The sequence below is a fragment of the Pagrus pagrus genome (genome assembly GCF_965226575.1).
Source record: "Pagrus pagrus genome assembly, chromosome: 2".
NCBI lineage: Eukaryota > Metazoa > Chordata > Actinopteri > Spariformes > Sparidae > Pagrus > Pagrus pagrus.
In genome coordinates this window covers 13,028,297-13,043,769 of record NC_140186.1, presented here as the reverse complement: position 1 = coordinate 13,043,769, position 15,473 = coordinate 13,028,297, and the positions used below count along the sequence as shown (strand labels likewise).

General features: G+C 40.8%; 1 protein-coding gene across 2 annotated transcripts in view; it reads left to right on the top strand.

Moving 5' to 3' along the window:
* Nucleotides 1–15,473, top strand: part of gstcd (glutathione S-transferase, C-terminal domain containing) — a 58,519-nt gene that overhangs the window by 5,116 nt on the left and 37,930 nt on the right. For both annotated transcript variants that reach the window (XM_084341108.1, XM_084341107.1), the window contains exons 4-5: nucleotides 20–292; nucleotides 4,090–4,183. In XM_084341108.1, the coding sequence (XP_084197234.1) occupies nucleotides 20–292; nucleotides 4,090–4,183 (367 nt within the window). The remainder of the gene's footprint in view (nucleotides 1–19; nucleotides 293–4,089; nucleotides 4,184–15,473) is intronic.

The following is a 15,473-nucleotide window of genomic DNA, read 5'->3' as shown; positions in this document are numbered from 1 at the left end:
CTTTTATTATCTTTGATAGGGTTCCCTCCTAGCAAACGCTGCGAGCACTCTTCATCAGCTCCCCCACCTGCTGCGTTGGTACAGCCGTGTTCAGGAGGTACCCGGGGTCCTCCGGGCAGCCAAGGCCTGCGGGATGGCTCTCTCCATCCCCCAACTTCCGACGTCCTCAAGCCTCCCCGGGCCGTCAGCAGAGGACAACCCAACCAGCCTATTGGAGCAAGAAGAAGGCCAGGAGATGAGCACACAGCCTCCCTTTGTCGGTGGCCCAAGACCCACAATGACTAAACTTCAAGTAAATGATTTCCCTTTCTTACTTCTCATCGTGCTTTACACCTCTGTGGTCTCCAAACATATTTGCTTTCACACACACACACACACACATAGAGGCCCAGTGTCCCTTCACAGCTCACATAAGAACGTTGGTGAGTCTCAAACTGGTTGTTAACTATTATCCCTGTAATTTCATGCAACCATTTTCTGCTGATTGCGCCTCCAAGAGTGTAGCTCTGAGTTAATGTTTTGGCTTCTTGTAGACCTTGTTAATCGTTGAATCTTTAGTCTTTCTGCCAATGCTTACACATTACACGCTTTCGGGTGCAGAGTGAACAAGTGTGGCCTGTTTAAAGGTTTTCAGAGGCTTGTCTGTTTACCTGATTTTCTTTTCCCAGAGGTGATTTGTGTGACAATATAGTTATCAGGCAAGGCAAACTAAAAGACCGTTGAGTGACCTTTATGAAGAGAAAAACAGAATCTGTGTTTCAGAGTAGTATTTCGTTGCCCTAAGCGCATTATAAAATGCACAATTCCGTATTCTCAGTGGATCCTGCAATACTGCAGACAATGCACATTCAGCTTAGCTTAGCTTTCAGGTGCAATAAAAACAATAAATCCAGTCTGAAACAAAACAAAGGTTTATAGCCAGACTGTAATTTATAGTAATTGCTGAAAATTTTAGTGTTAAGAGACAAGATGGCAAACAATACATGCATAATGGTGTCCACGCTTTCAAAAGGCCGCATTGGTAAGAGACACACATGGTCGCACACATTTCTAGCTTTCTTAGCTCTGTAGCACATCAAATATCGCCCCTGCGGAATATTTTGGACTAGCTTTTCCATCAGGAGATAAGCAGGCCCAGCTGTTTAAAGAGGAGACTCACTCCTCAGCCCTCACTAAACTCTCACTTCTGAGCCTTCTGACTTTTTTCTCGGCCTTGCTGCACAGCTCTCTCAGCACAGATATTTGTGTGATTTCCTGCTGGGTAAGTGTCTGTAACAATGTGATTTTAAGTGCGGGGAAGAGGGGAAGGGGAGAAAGATGTGAGAGAGGGTTTGCAGAGTTTGGATGAGGCAGAGTAAGCTGGGTGGTCAGGGTGGGATGTGCCTTAAACGCTCCATGTTGCCGGATGAAATTCAGTTAGGCACAGATGTGCTCAAATGACAGTTTTCATGGCAGGTAGAAATCAGACATTAAAACTGAGAGGAATGTACGCACACACACACACGCAGACACACACACAATGGCCACCATTCTCTCTTTGCCTGGAGGGATTACAAGGATGGCTGCGTGTCGCCACCATCATGTCTGCACTGCAGCTGTTGTGTTGTCTTGGCCAAGCTGCGTGCGTATGTGAGTTTTTGTCTGTGTGTGCGCATATGTCCTCGCATATGGCTGTGTGTGTCCCACGGAAAGTACATAGAGACAGAGAGGTCTGCCGTCTGACACGGTGACATGCGATCCTTCACCGCTGCTAACCATCTCGCTGCACAATCCACAATATAAATGGCTCATAAGCTGTCTCTCGCTCTTTCTCACTTCAGTTAACACACACTGATTCGTGCCAGTCAAACTGCCTGCGCAATGAGGCGCAACCCGTGATCCAAATGTAAACAAAGGGGTAGCTGCACCACCAGAATTAAAGACCCAGAACTAAAACCTAACTGTTAACACCTACAAATTGATTGACAGGTCTTTGTATGCAGTTGCTAACATTAGATAACGACTCAGTGTGAGAAAGCAGTAAAATATGGGCAGAAACAGTTGAATCAAAATTCAAGGACATCATCAATTATCATTTAGAAGAATGGGACTCACAGTATAGCCAATTTTCTAGAAGCTGGGATTACTGAGAGTCTATGTCTGCCTCTGTGGGAACTTGCACTGATCAGACACAGCATTAAAGGGACTCGAAGGGGAAGTGAATAATATTGATCATCTCGTTACAATGCAATGTTCTGCTGGGAAAGCTTGGGTAACTTATTTATTCCTTTAAGTCCTCAGTTGGGCTTAAAGCTTGGGCCGTTGCTTGCTTCAAGACTCATCTCGACCAGCTTTAATGTTATTGTCCTGCACCAGGTGCTCTTTGGGAAACCAAGTTACCTTTTACCAGGGAGTGTCCACCTGAATGCAACTTCAGACTGCAACTGGCACTTTGTCAAATGCGGTCTAAGCAACACAGATGTCAATGTTTGATTGATTGCGCCACAGTGTTGCCGCTTTTTCCTTTAGTACTTTAGTTCTGCGAGAATGTGACTGAGGCATCCATTATAGAAGGCATTTTTTCCATGTCTCCTCTGTTGACAGGCCAGCATTTGTACCCTACACCAGCAACATTGCTGTTGTGGCAGATTAACTCGATCTTTACTTTTAGTCCCGAACTTCCAGTATTAACTTCTGAAGATCCATGGGACCGTGGGGATCAAAAGGTGTTACCATCGACCAGTAAATTGTGCTCTGGCATTCCTTGTCCTTGGCCATACGTCAAAGTTTATTGATGCTTTTGATACATTTCATACTACATGGTTGTCTTTATTAAGGTGAGGACTGCTTACTTTGTATAGAGCTTATGTGTATATACATCTAAAGCAGCTGAACAGTGAATTTAAGAACAAGACTTTCACATTAACAATTAACAATCCCTTTGGACCAGGCCTGTCACTACATTCTGGTTAAGTTCAATATCTTAAAGCCTAAAGTCTACCTTTACCTAGTCTACCATTGGAAAGCGATTCAGTATAGCAGTTCTCTAACACAGTATGTACTACTGTATGCAGAGTGAACTTTTAATTGCTGTTGACACAGTCTCAGAAAGGAATTGACTCTTGGATAATTTATGATGTTCTTGTGTTGAATGACATCATATTATTAGATGGTTACATTATCTTTGCTCCTGAATTAATGTAAATGAAATGGACGAATATCAGAATAGAACATTTTGATATAATTCAACACAACACCGCACAGTTCAACACACAAATAACTGAAGTAGGAGTGTCAGCAAAAAGTCAATGTTTTCAGTAAGACGGTGTTTATTGCAGGGCTGTTGTATTTCGTTGCATCATACAGATGTATAATGTAGTATTTTTGTGCTCTCTCTGCGTATATCTTCAAGTTATTTATTTAACTGTATATACTTTGATATGAATAGGCTTGGGCAGTTTGCAGGAGGTATGTTGCCAATAATATTGCAGTACAGTACCATGGCACCTCTATGATTTTTTCTTAAAACTCATTTATCATAACTTAGTAGTGATAACCAAAAAGGAATACACCATATTTGTCCTGCACCAAACACCCCTTTCACACTTCACACACTACTTAAGATTACATGGGGATACTGGGATATGGGTGCATATATATGTCAAGTGAAACACAAACATATCCCAGTTTCCCTAACTAAATCTGAATAGTGTAAGTAGAAGGTGTTTTCATATTTAATAGTCTTATAACTTGGCTTTTTCACCATTTCCTACTTTTGTATACTGTGCGGAACAAATACATAACCCCAGACCTCTATTGATCAAAGAGATGGAGAAATAAACAGTGTTTTACCTTGTGCGGCTCCATTTTCAATGTGTTTTTTTTTTTTCCCAGAAAATTATTTTGAGTGTGTCGGCTGTAATAAGTGGCGCTAGCAGTGGTTTTGCTGCAGGTATAGCTGCAGATCAGGGAGGAAGGTAACAAAGGACTTGCTCAAGAACGGTTCTCTTTAAATCACTTCATTACAACCATTTGGACCACAGATGCTCAAGGCTATAGTTGGGTTTCCATGGTAACATGTGTATTTGTGTGTACGTGTTCCTCCCTCAGGAAAATGGCATCGAGGCCGACTTCGCTCCTCATCCTTGCCCTGCTTGGACCCTCCCTTGGGACAGCTTACCAGGCGCCATCAACCCCACTGAAGGTAAAGTCAAATCTCTGCCTTGTGGCTCCCTTTTTTCCCTTCTCCATTTTCCTTTTGCCCTTATGTCCTTGTACTCTTTCCTGTGCTCTTTTTTCTTTTGTTTTTTCGCTTGTTCTCTGCTTTCTCAACACTCACCGCTTCCTATGTGCATCAAATCTCCTCCTCTAATCGTTTTCACCTCCCCCATCAATTTAACCTCATGCGTCCCTACTCCCTTATTGCTTGGTGAAAGTAAAAACAAATCCTGTTGATACTATATATGGAGCAAGAGCGAGGAATGTGCATAAATATTTGTGTCAAACCTTCTCGTGCTGCTGTGGCCTGGTGAATTTCAGTGGCACCTTTGCCGCCTCCCAAAAGAAAAATAGTAGCCACTGACACATCACAGAGCCTCAGCTGCATGTGTTTCCCCATGAGCCCCCCTAATGAATTTTAAAGTGCTTATCTCGACGTGCTATCCTCTCTATGTTCCGGGTTGAAAGTGTAAAATAGGCGTGTGAGACAAACAAATTCGACACAGCAGAAACACACAAAAACGTGCACACACTACCGGCGCGATCACCTATCGAGCAGCGTCGAACGTGTGAGTATGCCTTAGTGGATTCTGATTGCAGTGAGAGCAACATCTAATAGGCACTGGAAGGGTTGTTGATTGCTGCCCCAGGTGACACTGGAGAAGCAGAGGCAAGAAATCTCTGTTTCTTTCCCTTTCCCTCGCCTGCATTGCTTTTCTTCTTATTAGTGAGATGTCTGTGACGGTAGTGGTGCTAAATGGTGTGATCCGTGTGTTGGAGCAGCAGCAACACCTCAGTGTTATTGTTTTAAGGAAGTGGAGGGGGTTGAACAAGACACAAACAATATATACATAATATGAATATTTAGATATTTCCCTTTCTCCATTCTTCATTTCTTGCTTCCCTTCATTTTCACTCATGTGGATCATTTCTCCACTTATCAGCGAACATGGGGGGAATGAAACAGGAAAGGTATTTCATTATTAAGATCTATACAGTTTCATAAATTCAGCTTTTTTTCTCTTTTTCAGCTCTTGTGTTTATGCAGACCTAGCTTACACTTCATTACCCCGGTAGCATCCTATTAATGAACTTCGCTATAACTTTGACTGAGTAAGTAAGCACAAACTTGTACAAAACACAGAGAGAATACAAATAAATACTGAATATACACGACATAGCTACTCTATGTTGCTGTTGTTTTGTGTTTTTGCTATTTATTTTGCTTTGGTACTTAACTGTAATAAATGAATCAGCAACTATTTTGATAATTGATCAATTTATTTTTATTATCTATAAACAGAAACCTACACATGTATGCAGAATCTGTAGGCAAGAGACAAGATAATGGTAGGTTATCTGCTTGTAGTCTGAATAGTATTGACCAATCTTGTTTGAGCTTGTTTTGGTTGCATCCAGGTCAACGGTAATCAGCAATCTGGAAAGCCATCGGCTATCGCCTCACAATGATAAAGCTATTTTTATTAGCTTTACTAAAAAGATTTATACGCATACATATGAGGATAAATTGAGGACCATATCTCAACTCCAACTCCGTTCTCTAATCTGATTTTAAACACTGACTGTCGCTTGGAAGAGGAAGTCTTAGCCTGGTTATTCATTATCTTGATAGCTTCTGGTGTAGCCAGCAGATATCTCAATAGATCACCTTGGACTGTGGGAAACTTTAACAGTTATTAATGATATTTTTCTATATGTACTTGTATTTAATCCACAAAACTATTAATTCATTGCATTATGTAAAATATAGCAAGACTTTTAGTTTTAAAACTTCACATTATGGTAAATGGTAAATGGACTTGCATTCCCAGGAGTCCCAGGAGTCATAGTCTGTATCCTCTGTCTGGCATCTGTCAGTCCCGGAGGCTGTGTCCAGTCTGTTCTGGTGTTCAGCAGTGTTTACTGGGAGGCTGTTGAGGCCGGCCGAGCAGAGCTCTGTGATCTAAGGTTGCGGTCCAGGTATGCAGGCAGTCCATAGTCAGGTAATAGAGTCACTTAGCCAAAGATAGCCACAGATTTTCTGGTGGTATGATTATTTCGCAAAACATCAATGCAGTGTCACCTTCATTTTAGGTGTGCTTTGATTGGTTTATTAGTGAAATTTGGACTACATATACAGTGAAAGCCAGCAGTATGAAATGTGTTATTGATAACATTCAGCCACTAAATGTCACATTCCACCTCCCCCTTCCATTGCATTCACGTTACAACACCGCTGTTGTAAGAATTATCTGCCCCCTCAGGTGGTTGCCGGTTTGTACACTAGCAATCAATGCTAATGATGACTAGCAAATGTTAGCATTGCTAACGCTAGCTAAAGTTAATGTTTCGCTCGCTAACATTAGGGCAGTACAGCTATTCTTATGTTTTTTTCCCCTCAAACTGGCAACTACCAAGACTCTTGATCGCTGACCAAACACAGATACCACATGATACCAGTGGCGTAACTACTGTACTATTGGCTGACAAACTTTGTAAAAAGCTGGAACTGTCTCAAACAGGTAGAAACTAAACAATCATTTTGGATAAACATTGTGAAATTATTGATTTATTATTGTCATAATAATGTTTTTAAGGAAAAGAGAGACATTTATTCTGCACCGTTTATACTTGGTTTGTAGATCTATTGTTTATAACAAATGATTTGTCTACATAAACATGTTATCAATATGACCTTTAACCTGTACATTTGGTATTATGGACCTTCTGCAATGTCCTAAAACTGGGGGACCAACAGTTGTGTGGCTGGGAATAACAGCAGCAGTAGCTGTAGTGTTACTGTATCATAACTGAAAGCCATCATTTTAACCTGATAGCCACTCTGTCTTTTCAAGTACAATGTCCTGGATTAGAGTCAACACAATGAAAAACGTCATCCACTGTACTAGCTGTAATTTTTACAGCCATTTGTAGCCTATTGATACATTTCCACAGTACAACTTAATCATCTGTTTGAATCCCAGGGAACCCACTGACATCTAAACAGAAGTGCTCTTGATGATGTGGGTAGTGTATCTATTCTGAGAGCGAGAATCATGGAGTGAGAATTTTAGCTGTCCCACTTTTGTCAGCACTCTGCATGATAAACGGCAATGATGATATCTGCTCCCGCAGTGTTAGGATGGTAGGTAGGTAGCTGTGTAATTAAAGAGGAGCGGAGACGAAAGGCAGACAATTTGTCCTGAACTCCAGCGCGTGGGCTTTCCCATTTATCTGGTCCTACAGTATACACAAATGGCTGCACACACGCCTACACGTACAGTACAGCGGGGAAAATTACAGTATTTTCCCCTTACGTCTGCATAAATATCCATACCTGCAAATCTAATATAGCATATGCAAGGGTGAGCTGACTTATTTATATGAATTGGTTTATAATTTTCAAGTAGATGCATATACAGTTCAGCCTGTTGGATAGTTTGCTTTCGGCTCTGGGTACTCCAGAGCATTGGATCTAAAATGGAACAATGACTCTGAAATTGCAATGCCGACGTTCAGTTTAATTTGAGTGTTTACCTCAATGAACATTCAATGAATCATGTACAAAGTTTGGCCCTTTTTATTCATACCCCCGAAGGTTATTAAAGGCTGTAATTTTCTTACCCAATACTAGGGGTGGGCAACATATTAATATTATTTAATTATAGTCATACGAGACCAAATATTGTCTTAGGCTGATCAAATGTCTGAAAATCTGGGAAAATAACAGCTGAAGTTTCTCAAAGCCCAAGGTGATTTATTTAGATACTTGTTTTATTTTACCAACAGTACAAAACCTAGTTTACTATCATATATGACAAAGAAGTCTCAAATGTCTGAGAAGATTTTTTTTTTTTTTACATTTTCTTCATTTTGGTTTGATAAATGACAGAAATTATTAATTTCAGAACCCATCGGTGAGCGTCTTGACAATTTGACGGATATCCGGATAACAGATGTTCGGTTATCGTTTGCAGTCCATTTAGCAACTTGAGACGCGAGAATGGAAGTTGGAGTTGACAGAGGACTCTAAACTTTTACAAAGCTGATAAATAAGCTGGGTTCAGAGATTATATTTCAATGCGTCTTTCATATCTGACTCTTTTCTCTACAGATGGACTGTAGGGCTGTATGGACAATTTACTGATATTACATCATTATAGTGATATGAGATTAGATATCATCTTAGATTTTAAATGTCATTACAACGTTGGCATAAGTGTTGTCTTTCCTGGTTTAAAGGCTGCATTTCAGGAAAGTGATGTAAGTGTCTGAGCTTACCAGACTGATCTACTTGTTCAGAGACTTGCTTATGCCCACTGAGTCATGATATGCACATTACTGATGGTTATTTATCACAAATTTAATTGTGTTAATATGGTGTGAAAGTAGTCATCCCTACAATATCGTGGCAATATCGAGGTATTTGGTCAAAAATACTGTGATATTTGATTTTCTCGCCCTGTACTAGCATGTATAAAGTGCTTTTGAGTAGATTGAAAAATATTAAGATATATCATATTGGCGACATAGCCTAAAAAAATTGTTTTAAGACTATATCACCCAGCCCTACCAGGTATGAATACAAACTCTAGAGTCTCTAAAGCTGAAAGTCAGCATCCATTGTGCGTGTATAGAGCCAGAACTATTAAGAATCTCCTGCTTTTCTTTACAGTATGTACTTAAACAACACAGATGTAAGGTAATCACACATTCATAAGCTTTATTTTATATATCACTCCGTCTATTGACCTTACTAATTGGCACTCAGTGGTAACAACTAGTCCCACGCACTGACGCTCAGGTATGCACAATGTAAAGAGGAACAAAGGGACCTCTGTGAATGGAGGCTGTTTAGATTTTTGCCCTCCTTGTGCAGAGGGCTGCTTTGCTAAATGTGGTGAGGGCTGTCTGCAGTCGGGTAAACAGCAATGTGAATACAGGGGCCATTGTACGGAGCAGCCGGTGTCTTGTCTGCAGCGCTTCGCTTAATAGAGGGTGGAGGGGAGGTAGTGAATAAAGCGGGTTAGAATGATGGAGTGTGTGACAGTGGGAGATTGAGATAGGGGTGAGACAGCATGAAGAGAGACAAGGGTTATCAGGAGAAAACAAGACAGGGGAAGGGGCCGAACGAGACAATCAGGCATAAAGAACAGGGAGGGCTAGTGTGGAAACGGCATAGTTGTCATGCTTCAGACATGCTGCTATTAGGTCCTCCAGGGTTGTTTTGGTACAAGGAGATGAGATGAGTTTCCGTGTCTTTGTCTTAGGTTACAAGAGTATGACAGAAGTTGAACTGCTCGACTGAAAACTGGCTCTATTTGTCTCTGTCTCCCTTGTCTACAGCAGAGATGTGCTTTAGATTTCACAACTCCACCCTTGACCGGTGTGATTTTCCTTATTTTTTAGTTGAAGAAGAAGTTCACCAATGTACAGTTATTATTATTATTTGTAGATATTTTGACGTTCACCCCACTGTTCTTGGAGGCTGTCCTGGCCAGCCTCGTCAGGCAACTGGTTGACATGAGGGTCACGAGTTGATGAAGCTCAGCAGGGCCCTTAGGCTATCGAATGCTTGCCTGAGTTTTTCAATAAATCACTCTTGTTTTATGTGTAATCTCTTGCGTGGGCTCCCTCCTCATCACATTCCCTGAGCCAGTTTGTGACAATATGTTATCACAGTTATGCAACACTCTTGCCCTGACATAAAATCCCTTTTGTAAGCCAGGCAACCAACAGTCTGAAACAAATGTGATATAACATGTAAATAAGTGAGGTTTAGAGGTGCTGGTATGTTGTGTTACCTCTGAACAGAGCTTTTTCCATCTGTTGCACAACCATTTAGTGGTCAGAGTGTGAGTTCACTTGCTTTCTGCTCAGGTATATGACATTATCTTCCAATCTACAAAGGGGATTTTTACAGGGTTACACTGCATTGTCTATGTTTTTTCAGAATTTCACAGTGCTTTTGAACATTGCCTTGAATCTTTTTTTATTCTCTATTTTCAGTTATATATTTCATTTCCACCCCCGAAAGGTCTCTCAAACAGAATATTTTTTAATAGTCAATCTGGTTATGTGGTCAGTGTTTTTCCTTTCATTCTTAACTTGGCCTGCTTTCCTCTTAAACCAGCAGTACCTGATTTCTTTGGGCTATTCTGGGCAGTGAAAAAAAGACACTGACATATCACCTTTTAACAACTAGGTAGGACATATTCGCCTATTTAAACATCCAGCAGATATATAGGATTCATTTGCCATCATTTTTCTGGCCATATGGCGAACATTTTTCATTATTCACTCTCCTTTTAGCTTTTTTGGTCTCCACCACCTCTTGAGGGAAATGTCTGGCTCTATAGCTGCTAAATGCTTCACTGTGTTCATCAGCTAATGGCTGTCTGTGTTTGTCTATCTGTCTGGCGCGAGTGAGCCAAACAGTAAAAGTTGCGAGCCATTAAACCAAAACAATGAGCTGAAAGATGCGAAAAGCTCAGCTTTCCTGAGCGGAACCACAAAGTTGGATGATAGGTCTCTGTGGGTTCGTCTTTGCAGGCCACCTCTTTAAATACGGTACATGAAGTCATGAGATGCATCGTTAAAACTACTGCTACTTAAAGAACTTAAGAACACGTGTGATTGAAAAAACATATTCAATAAAGTCTATAATTCACTTTTATAATTCACTTTCCGTACTGTATTGTGCATGTGCTAAACTTATATCACAGCCATGGAGTGTTAAATGGTTTAACAGCATCCTGTTGGCAGAATTAAGAGGTGGTTTTTCAAACCATGTTGCTTCAGCTGAGCTGGAACATCCTCCTCCTTCACAGACATCCTAGTGCATCATATCATCCTCTGTGTGATTTAAATCCCAATGGAAATGTTAGCCACACCAGCAGTCTTGGCCCACGTTTTTCAGTCTACAAGTCTAAAGAGTGGTTAAACATCTGTCATGTTTAGCTTCCAGATACCCCGCGGATGCTTACCATATCGGTTTGGGAATAGGACGACTTGACGATGCATCAAAGGTGGAAAATCAATCCAATAATTACTTTCAAACATTTTATAACGTGGGTGGATTCTTTTTGTTTCCGGTTTCTTCTGTGTTTTTCCAAAACCTAGTCTGTGACTTTGGATATCAAGATGTTAAATGAGCTCTAATACTGTGATGTCGATATTATCCCGTGTTACATCAGCTGGGCTGTCTGTAATCGATGTGATTTCCCCTCAGGCGAATCATCTCACTGTTATTGAAGTTGGATGAAGATAATTAGCTGGATTTGATCCAAGTCCAGATTTATGAATTTCCCTTTACATTTTCTTAATTTTCTTAGACCACATATTGACTGGGTGCCCTGATGACACAGCACAGATTAGCTGAGCTGCAAGTTACTTCAGTTAATTATCGTTAACTTCAATTAAAGAGAATTGTTTCCTCGCCATCCTTCACATTTAATCACAGTCTGATGTTACAGTTCACAGTGTTTATATATCTTAATCAGTTCGAGGTATTCATAGAAATGATTCTCTTGACAAATTACATTCATAGTAGTTTAAGAGCAGATCTGAAGATGCGGTGCACTGCCCGCTTCCTTTCAGCACCCAATTAAACCAGTTCAGCTGTACAGACGGAGGAAAATTTTGGGTGTCTGTTCTATTTCCTGTGTGCCGCAAGCAAATTCGGCAATAAAACACATTGATTATCTATTATTAATGATATGAATTATATATATTATAAATGATATAAATTATCTAATTCTGATAAATGATGAAATATGTATCCTATGCTTTCCAGCCCGTTTGATTTCCTCGCCCATCTCCCTGCTGTTCTGGAGTTTTTAATTTCTTTCTCCAGTACATGATGAAATATCAAAAGCTTCCCATCCACTATATTTATTTGAAATGGTATCACTGCTGTTTGCGATTGTGTTTTTGTAAATTGCATACTTATTCCACATATTTATCATTTGTGTCTAAACAGGGAGCGATAGAGACGAGCAGAACCGCTCGCACAAAGGCTGGAGAGTAGCTCCCGCCCACAGATCATCACAAATGGCGAAGGTCCTTTAACTTCATTATGCAGAAGAAGCGATTCCCAGCTTATCCAGGGACACATAAAAAGCTTTACAAAACAGCTTTTAAGATTTATAAATTCATGAGGGTTTTTTTTTTATAAAGATAAATTCTCTGTATGATTACGAAAGAGCCAAGAGCATAATCACGCAGGGAAATGTGCTCCTGGTGTAAACAGCCAGGCAGAAGTTCCACTATTCGTTATACGACCGTCTGGAGGCTGCAATCCCCAAGTTGAGCAGCTCTAATCAATATTTTTGTATTAACAATGGTTTAAATGACAATGTGAAGTGCAGCTCCCCTCACCCCCGTGGAGCTTTTTATCTGGTGCACTTAGTAGAGCATTTAGCAGCTTAAGAGCCAGATATTTCCCTCGGGAGTAGGTGGGGACCGAAAGGAGCTGGTGGCCAAAAACAGGACTTTATGACACATCAGGAAAAAAAAAGCAGTAAATGCTGGTTTAAACAAAAACAAACAGGCCGATATATCAGTATATGCCATTTATCAAACCAGATACGTTATTTTAAAAATGTCTACCTGATGTTATTTTGGATTCAACTCAAATATTTCCTGCTTTTGTGATCATTGGATACTGGAATCGCCTCTCGCATCATGTGAGAAGGTTTCCAATCTGTGGCTCACGTGATGCATTCAGGTCGTTAATCTTCTTATGTGGTGGCACCTTAAAGTCTAAGGCCGTGGTACCTTGTCACAAACAGTTGAATTTACTCTCCCCTTTTGGATCAGAGTAGTTGCTGCCTAAAGTGAAGGAGGCGAGGGTACGGTGAAGTGGTGCTTCCACATGCTGATTAGTACTGTGTTGGCAGTGATTCAGGGATTGTTGTGGATCGTTCACCCATTTTATCGAAGGTTAATCTGTCGAGGGACAAGAGACCATCAATTCAAAGTAGTCCATCCTTGTATTCTTACTGGCATGTTTAGCATCCATACTTCAATTTCCTTTATTTATTTGATATCTGAGTGTATCAAACACTTCAAAGTCATTATACGTCCAGCTCCAGGAAATACTAGAAATGTGGCTGGCTGAAATATTATGTTTTCTCTCAGTCTCATCACAAATAAATGTTCCTGTCTTCCAGTTGGAGCCTGTGCACAACAATCCACTCTTCCAACTGAACTGGATTCTGGTTGTCTTTTCCTGTCCAGCTGTCAGACTGAATGGGGCTCTGCTGAGAGACACCCAGCAGGCTTAGTCACAGATCTGTTTAACTGTTGGCCTGCATATTACCACATCGTCTTAGTTGAGAGATTATATTGACTTTTTATCTCTCCATTTATCCTTCTGTGTTTGTCTGCAAATGCGTTCGTGTTGTCTTTTTATTTCCTTTGGGTGTGCTGTGAGTTCAAAACAAGTGACAAGGGCGAAGTCGAGGCAAAGGGGAAGATCGTTTAAAAAAAAAAAAAAAAGAAAAGTCTGTCTGCCTGTCAGATACTTGTCCAAAGTTGCTCGCCTTCCCTAGGCTTCTGTCAGGCAAATGTCAAGGGTAATCTAGATAGAAGATTAGCGGCTGATTTTCGACTCAGGCTTACATCAGAGACGATCGGTAAATAGAATGTATTTGTGTGGAAATAGAAAGTGTCTGAGTACCAGACTAATTAAAGTCCGCGTCCAGTTTTCCAACACTAAACTTACTGATCTTGTCACCTTTCAAAAATTCAACTCCCCCACTCCAAATGCTTGTAATGAAAGAAATATTCCACCTCAGAGTGACTTGTAGAATGTTTGATCTGGGAGTCTGAGAGTTGCAAAGTGAGATTAGTGAGAATTGCAACAGTTCTTGAAAAGAAAATGTGCCAGACAAACCTTAAAAGCCTTTCATATATGCCCTTGAGTCGGGACAGCGGAGTTCTTTCTGCAATAAACGAGTCTACAGCCGTGGCTCTGTGATGCTGTACGCTAACATAGTGCTGCTTTGAGCCAAATGATCATGTCAGCATGCTGAAATGCTCACAGTGGCAATGGGAACATGCTGTTGTTTAGCAGGTATAATGTTAACCACATTCACCATCTTAGTTTAGCATGCTAAAAGTGGCTAATTAGCACTTAACACAAGGTATATAGGTATATGGTAATGGTCATTAGTTTAGCAGGTATTTGACCATAATCCACTAGAATGGCACTTAGTAGAGCGCATACCTCTGCCAAGGCCCAACAGTCCCCCTTCAGTCAGAGACTGATCCAATATCAACCTCAAACTCAAATTTTAAACCACCTCTAACTGCTGAACTATAATTTAAGCTCACCATCAAACTGTACTCACTCATAGATACCAGCCATCTTAATAGGCCTGATATCTTTCATCGGGATCCGTGCATTATTTCTTGAGAAATTAACAAAAATGTCTCGCAACGTTAAGCAATCCTGCCGACAGACCAGCAAACAAATGGAAGTGGGCTGTTGGTAGAAGCCTGCCATTTGCCGACTATTTCAGTCACCACTTTCCATCGCTTTCCGCTGTTTGCTTGTTACCGAGCCTCCATACTGAAAATGGCAATTTTGACCAAATCTGCCTTGTTCTTCTGCAGGGATATAGCCACTCAAGATGATAGCGGTTTATCAAAATATAAACAAGCCATAGCATTCTTTCCCCCTTATACCTGAATGATAATGGTTCAACCAGACCTTCATTCAGTGTGGCACAGCGTTAAAACAAAGTGTGGAGGTCTTGCTATGTGAGACGACAAAGGTCATTACAATTTATCCTGAGAGGGACATGAATGTCAGGGCCAAACTTCATGTCAGTCTGTACCGTACAAACACTTCCCTTAAAACCAGAAATGTCAATCCATGGCGAATAATCACCACAGTCACGAGGTTTTATTGTCTGGGAACCATGAATGTTTGCAATTTAGTAGATTTTGACTTTAACCCACGGGTGATATTTAAAAAGTCAGGGGAACGCCAAGATTAGCAGGCTTCATCTTGTGGGAACAATTAACGTTGTACAAAATTTCATGGCAATTCCTGCAAACAATTGTTTTATTTCTGTCTGGCCCAGAGTGGTGGACTAATCAACCGACAGAACCACATTGTCATCCCCAGAGTCACCCCGGTAGCTTAAATTTGCATGTGTAAAAGTGTGATTTTGTGTTTGCCTTCCAGGAGAGGTGTGTGCTTCTTGGCTTTGCATGTGTGCTGTCAGCACGTCTTTAATTCAAGGTAAATTGCCCGTTATTAAAAC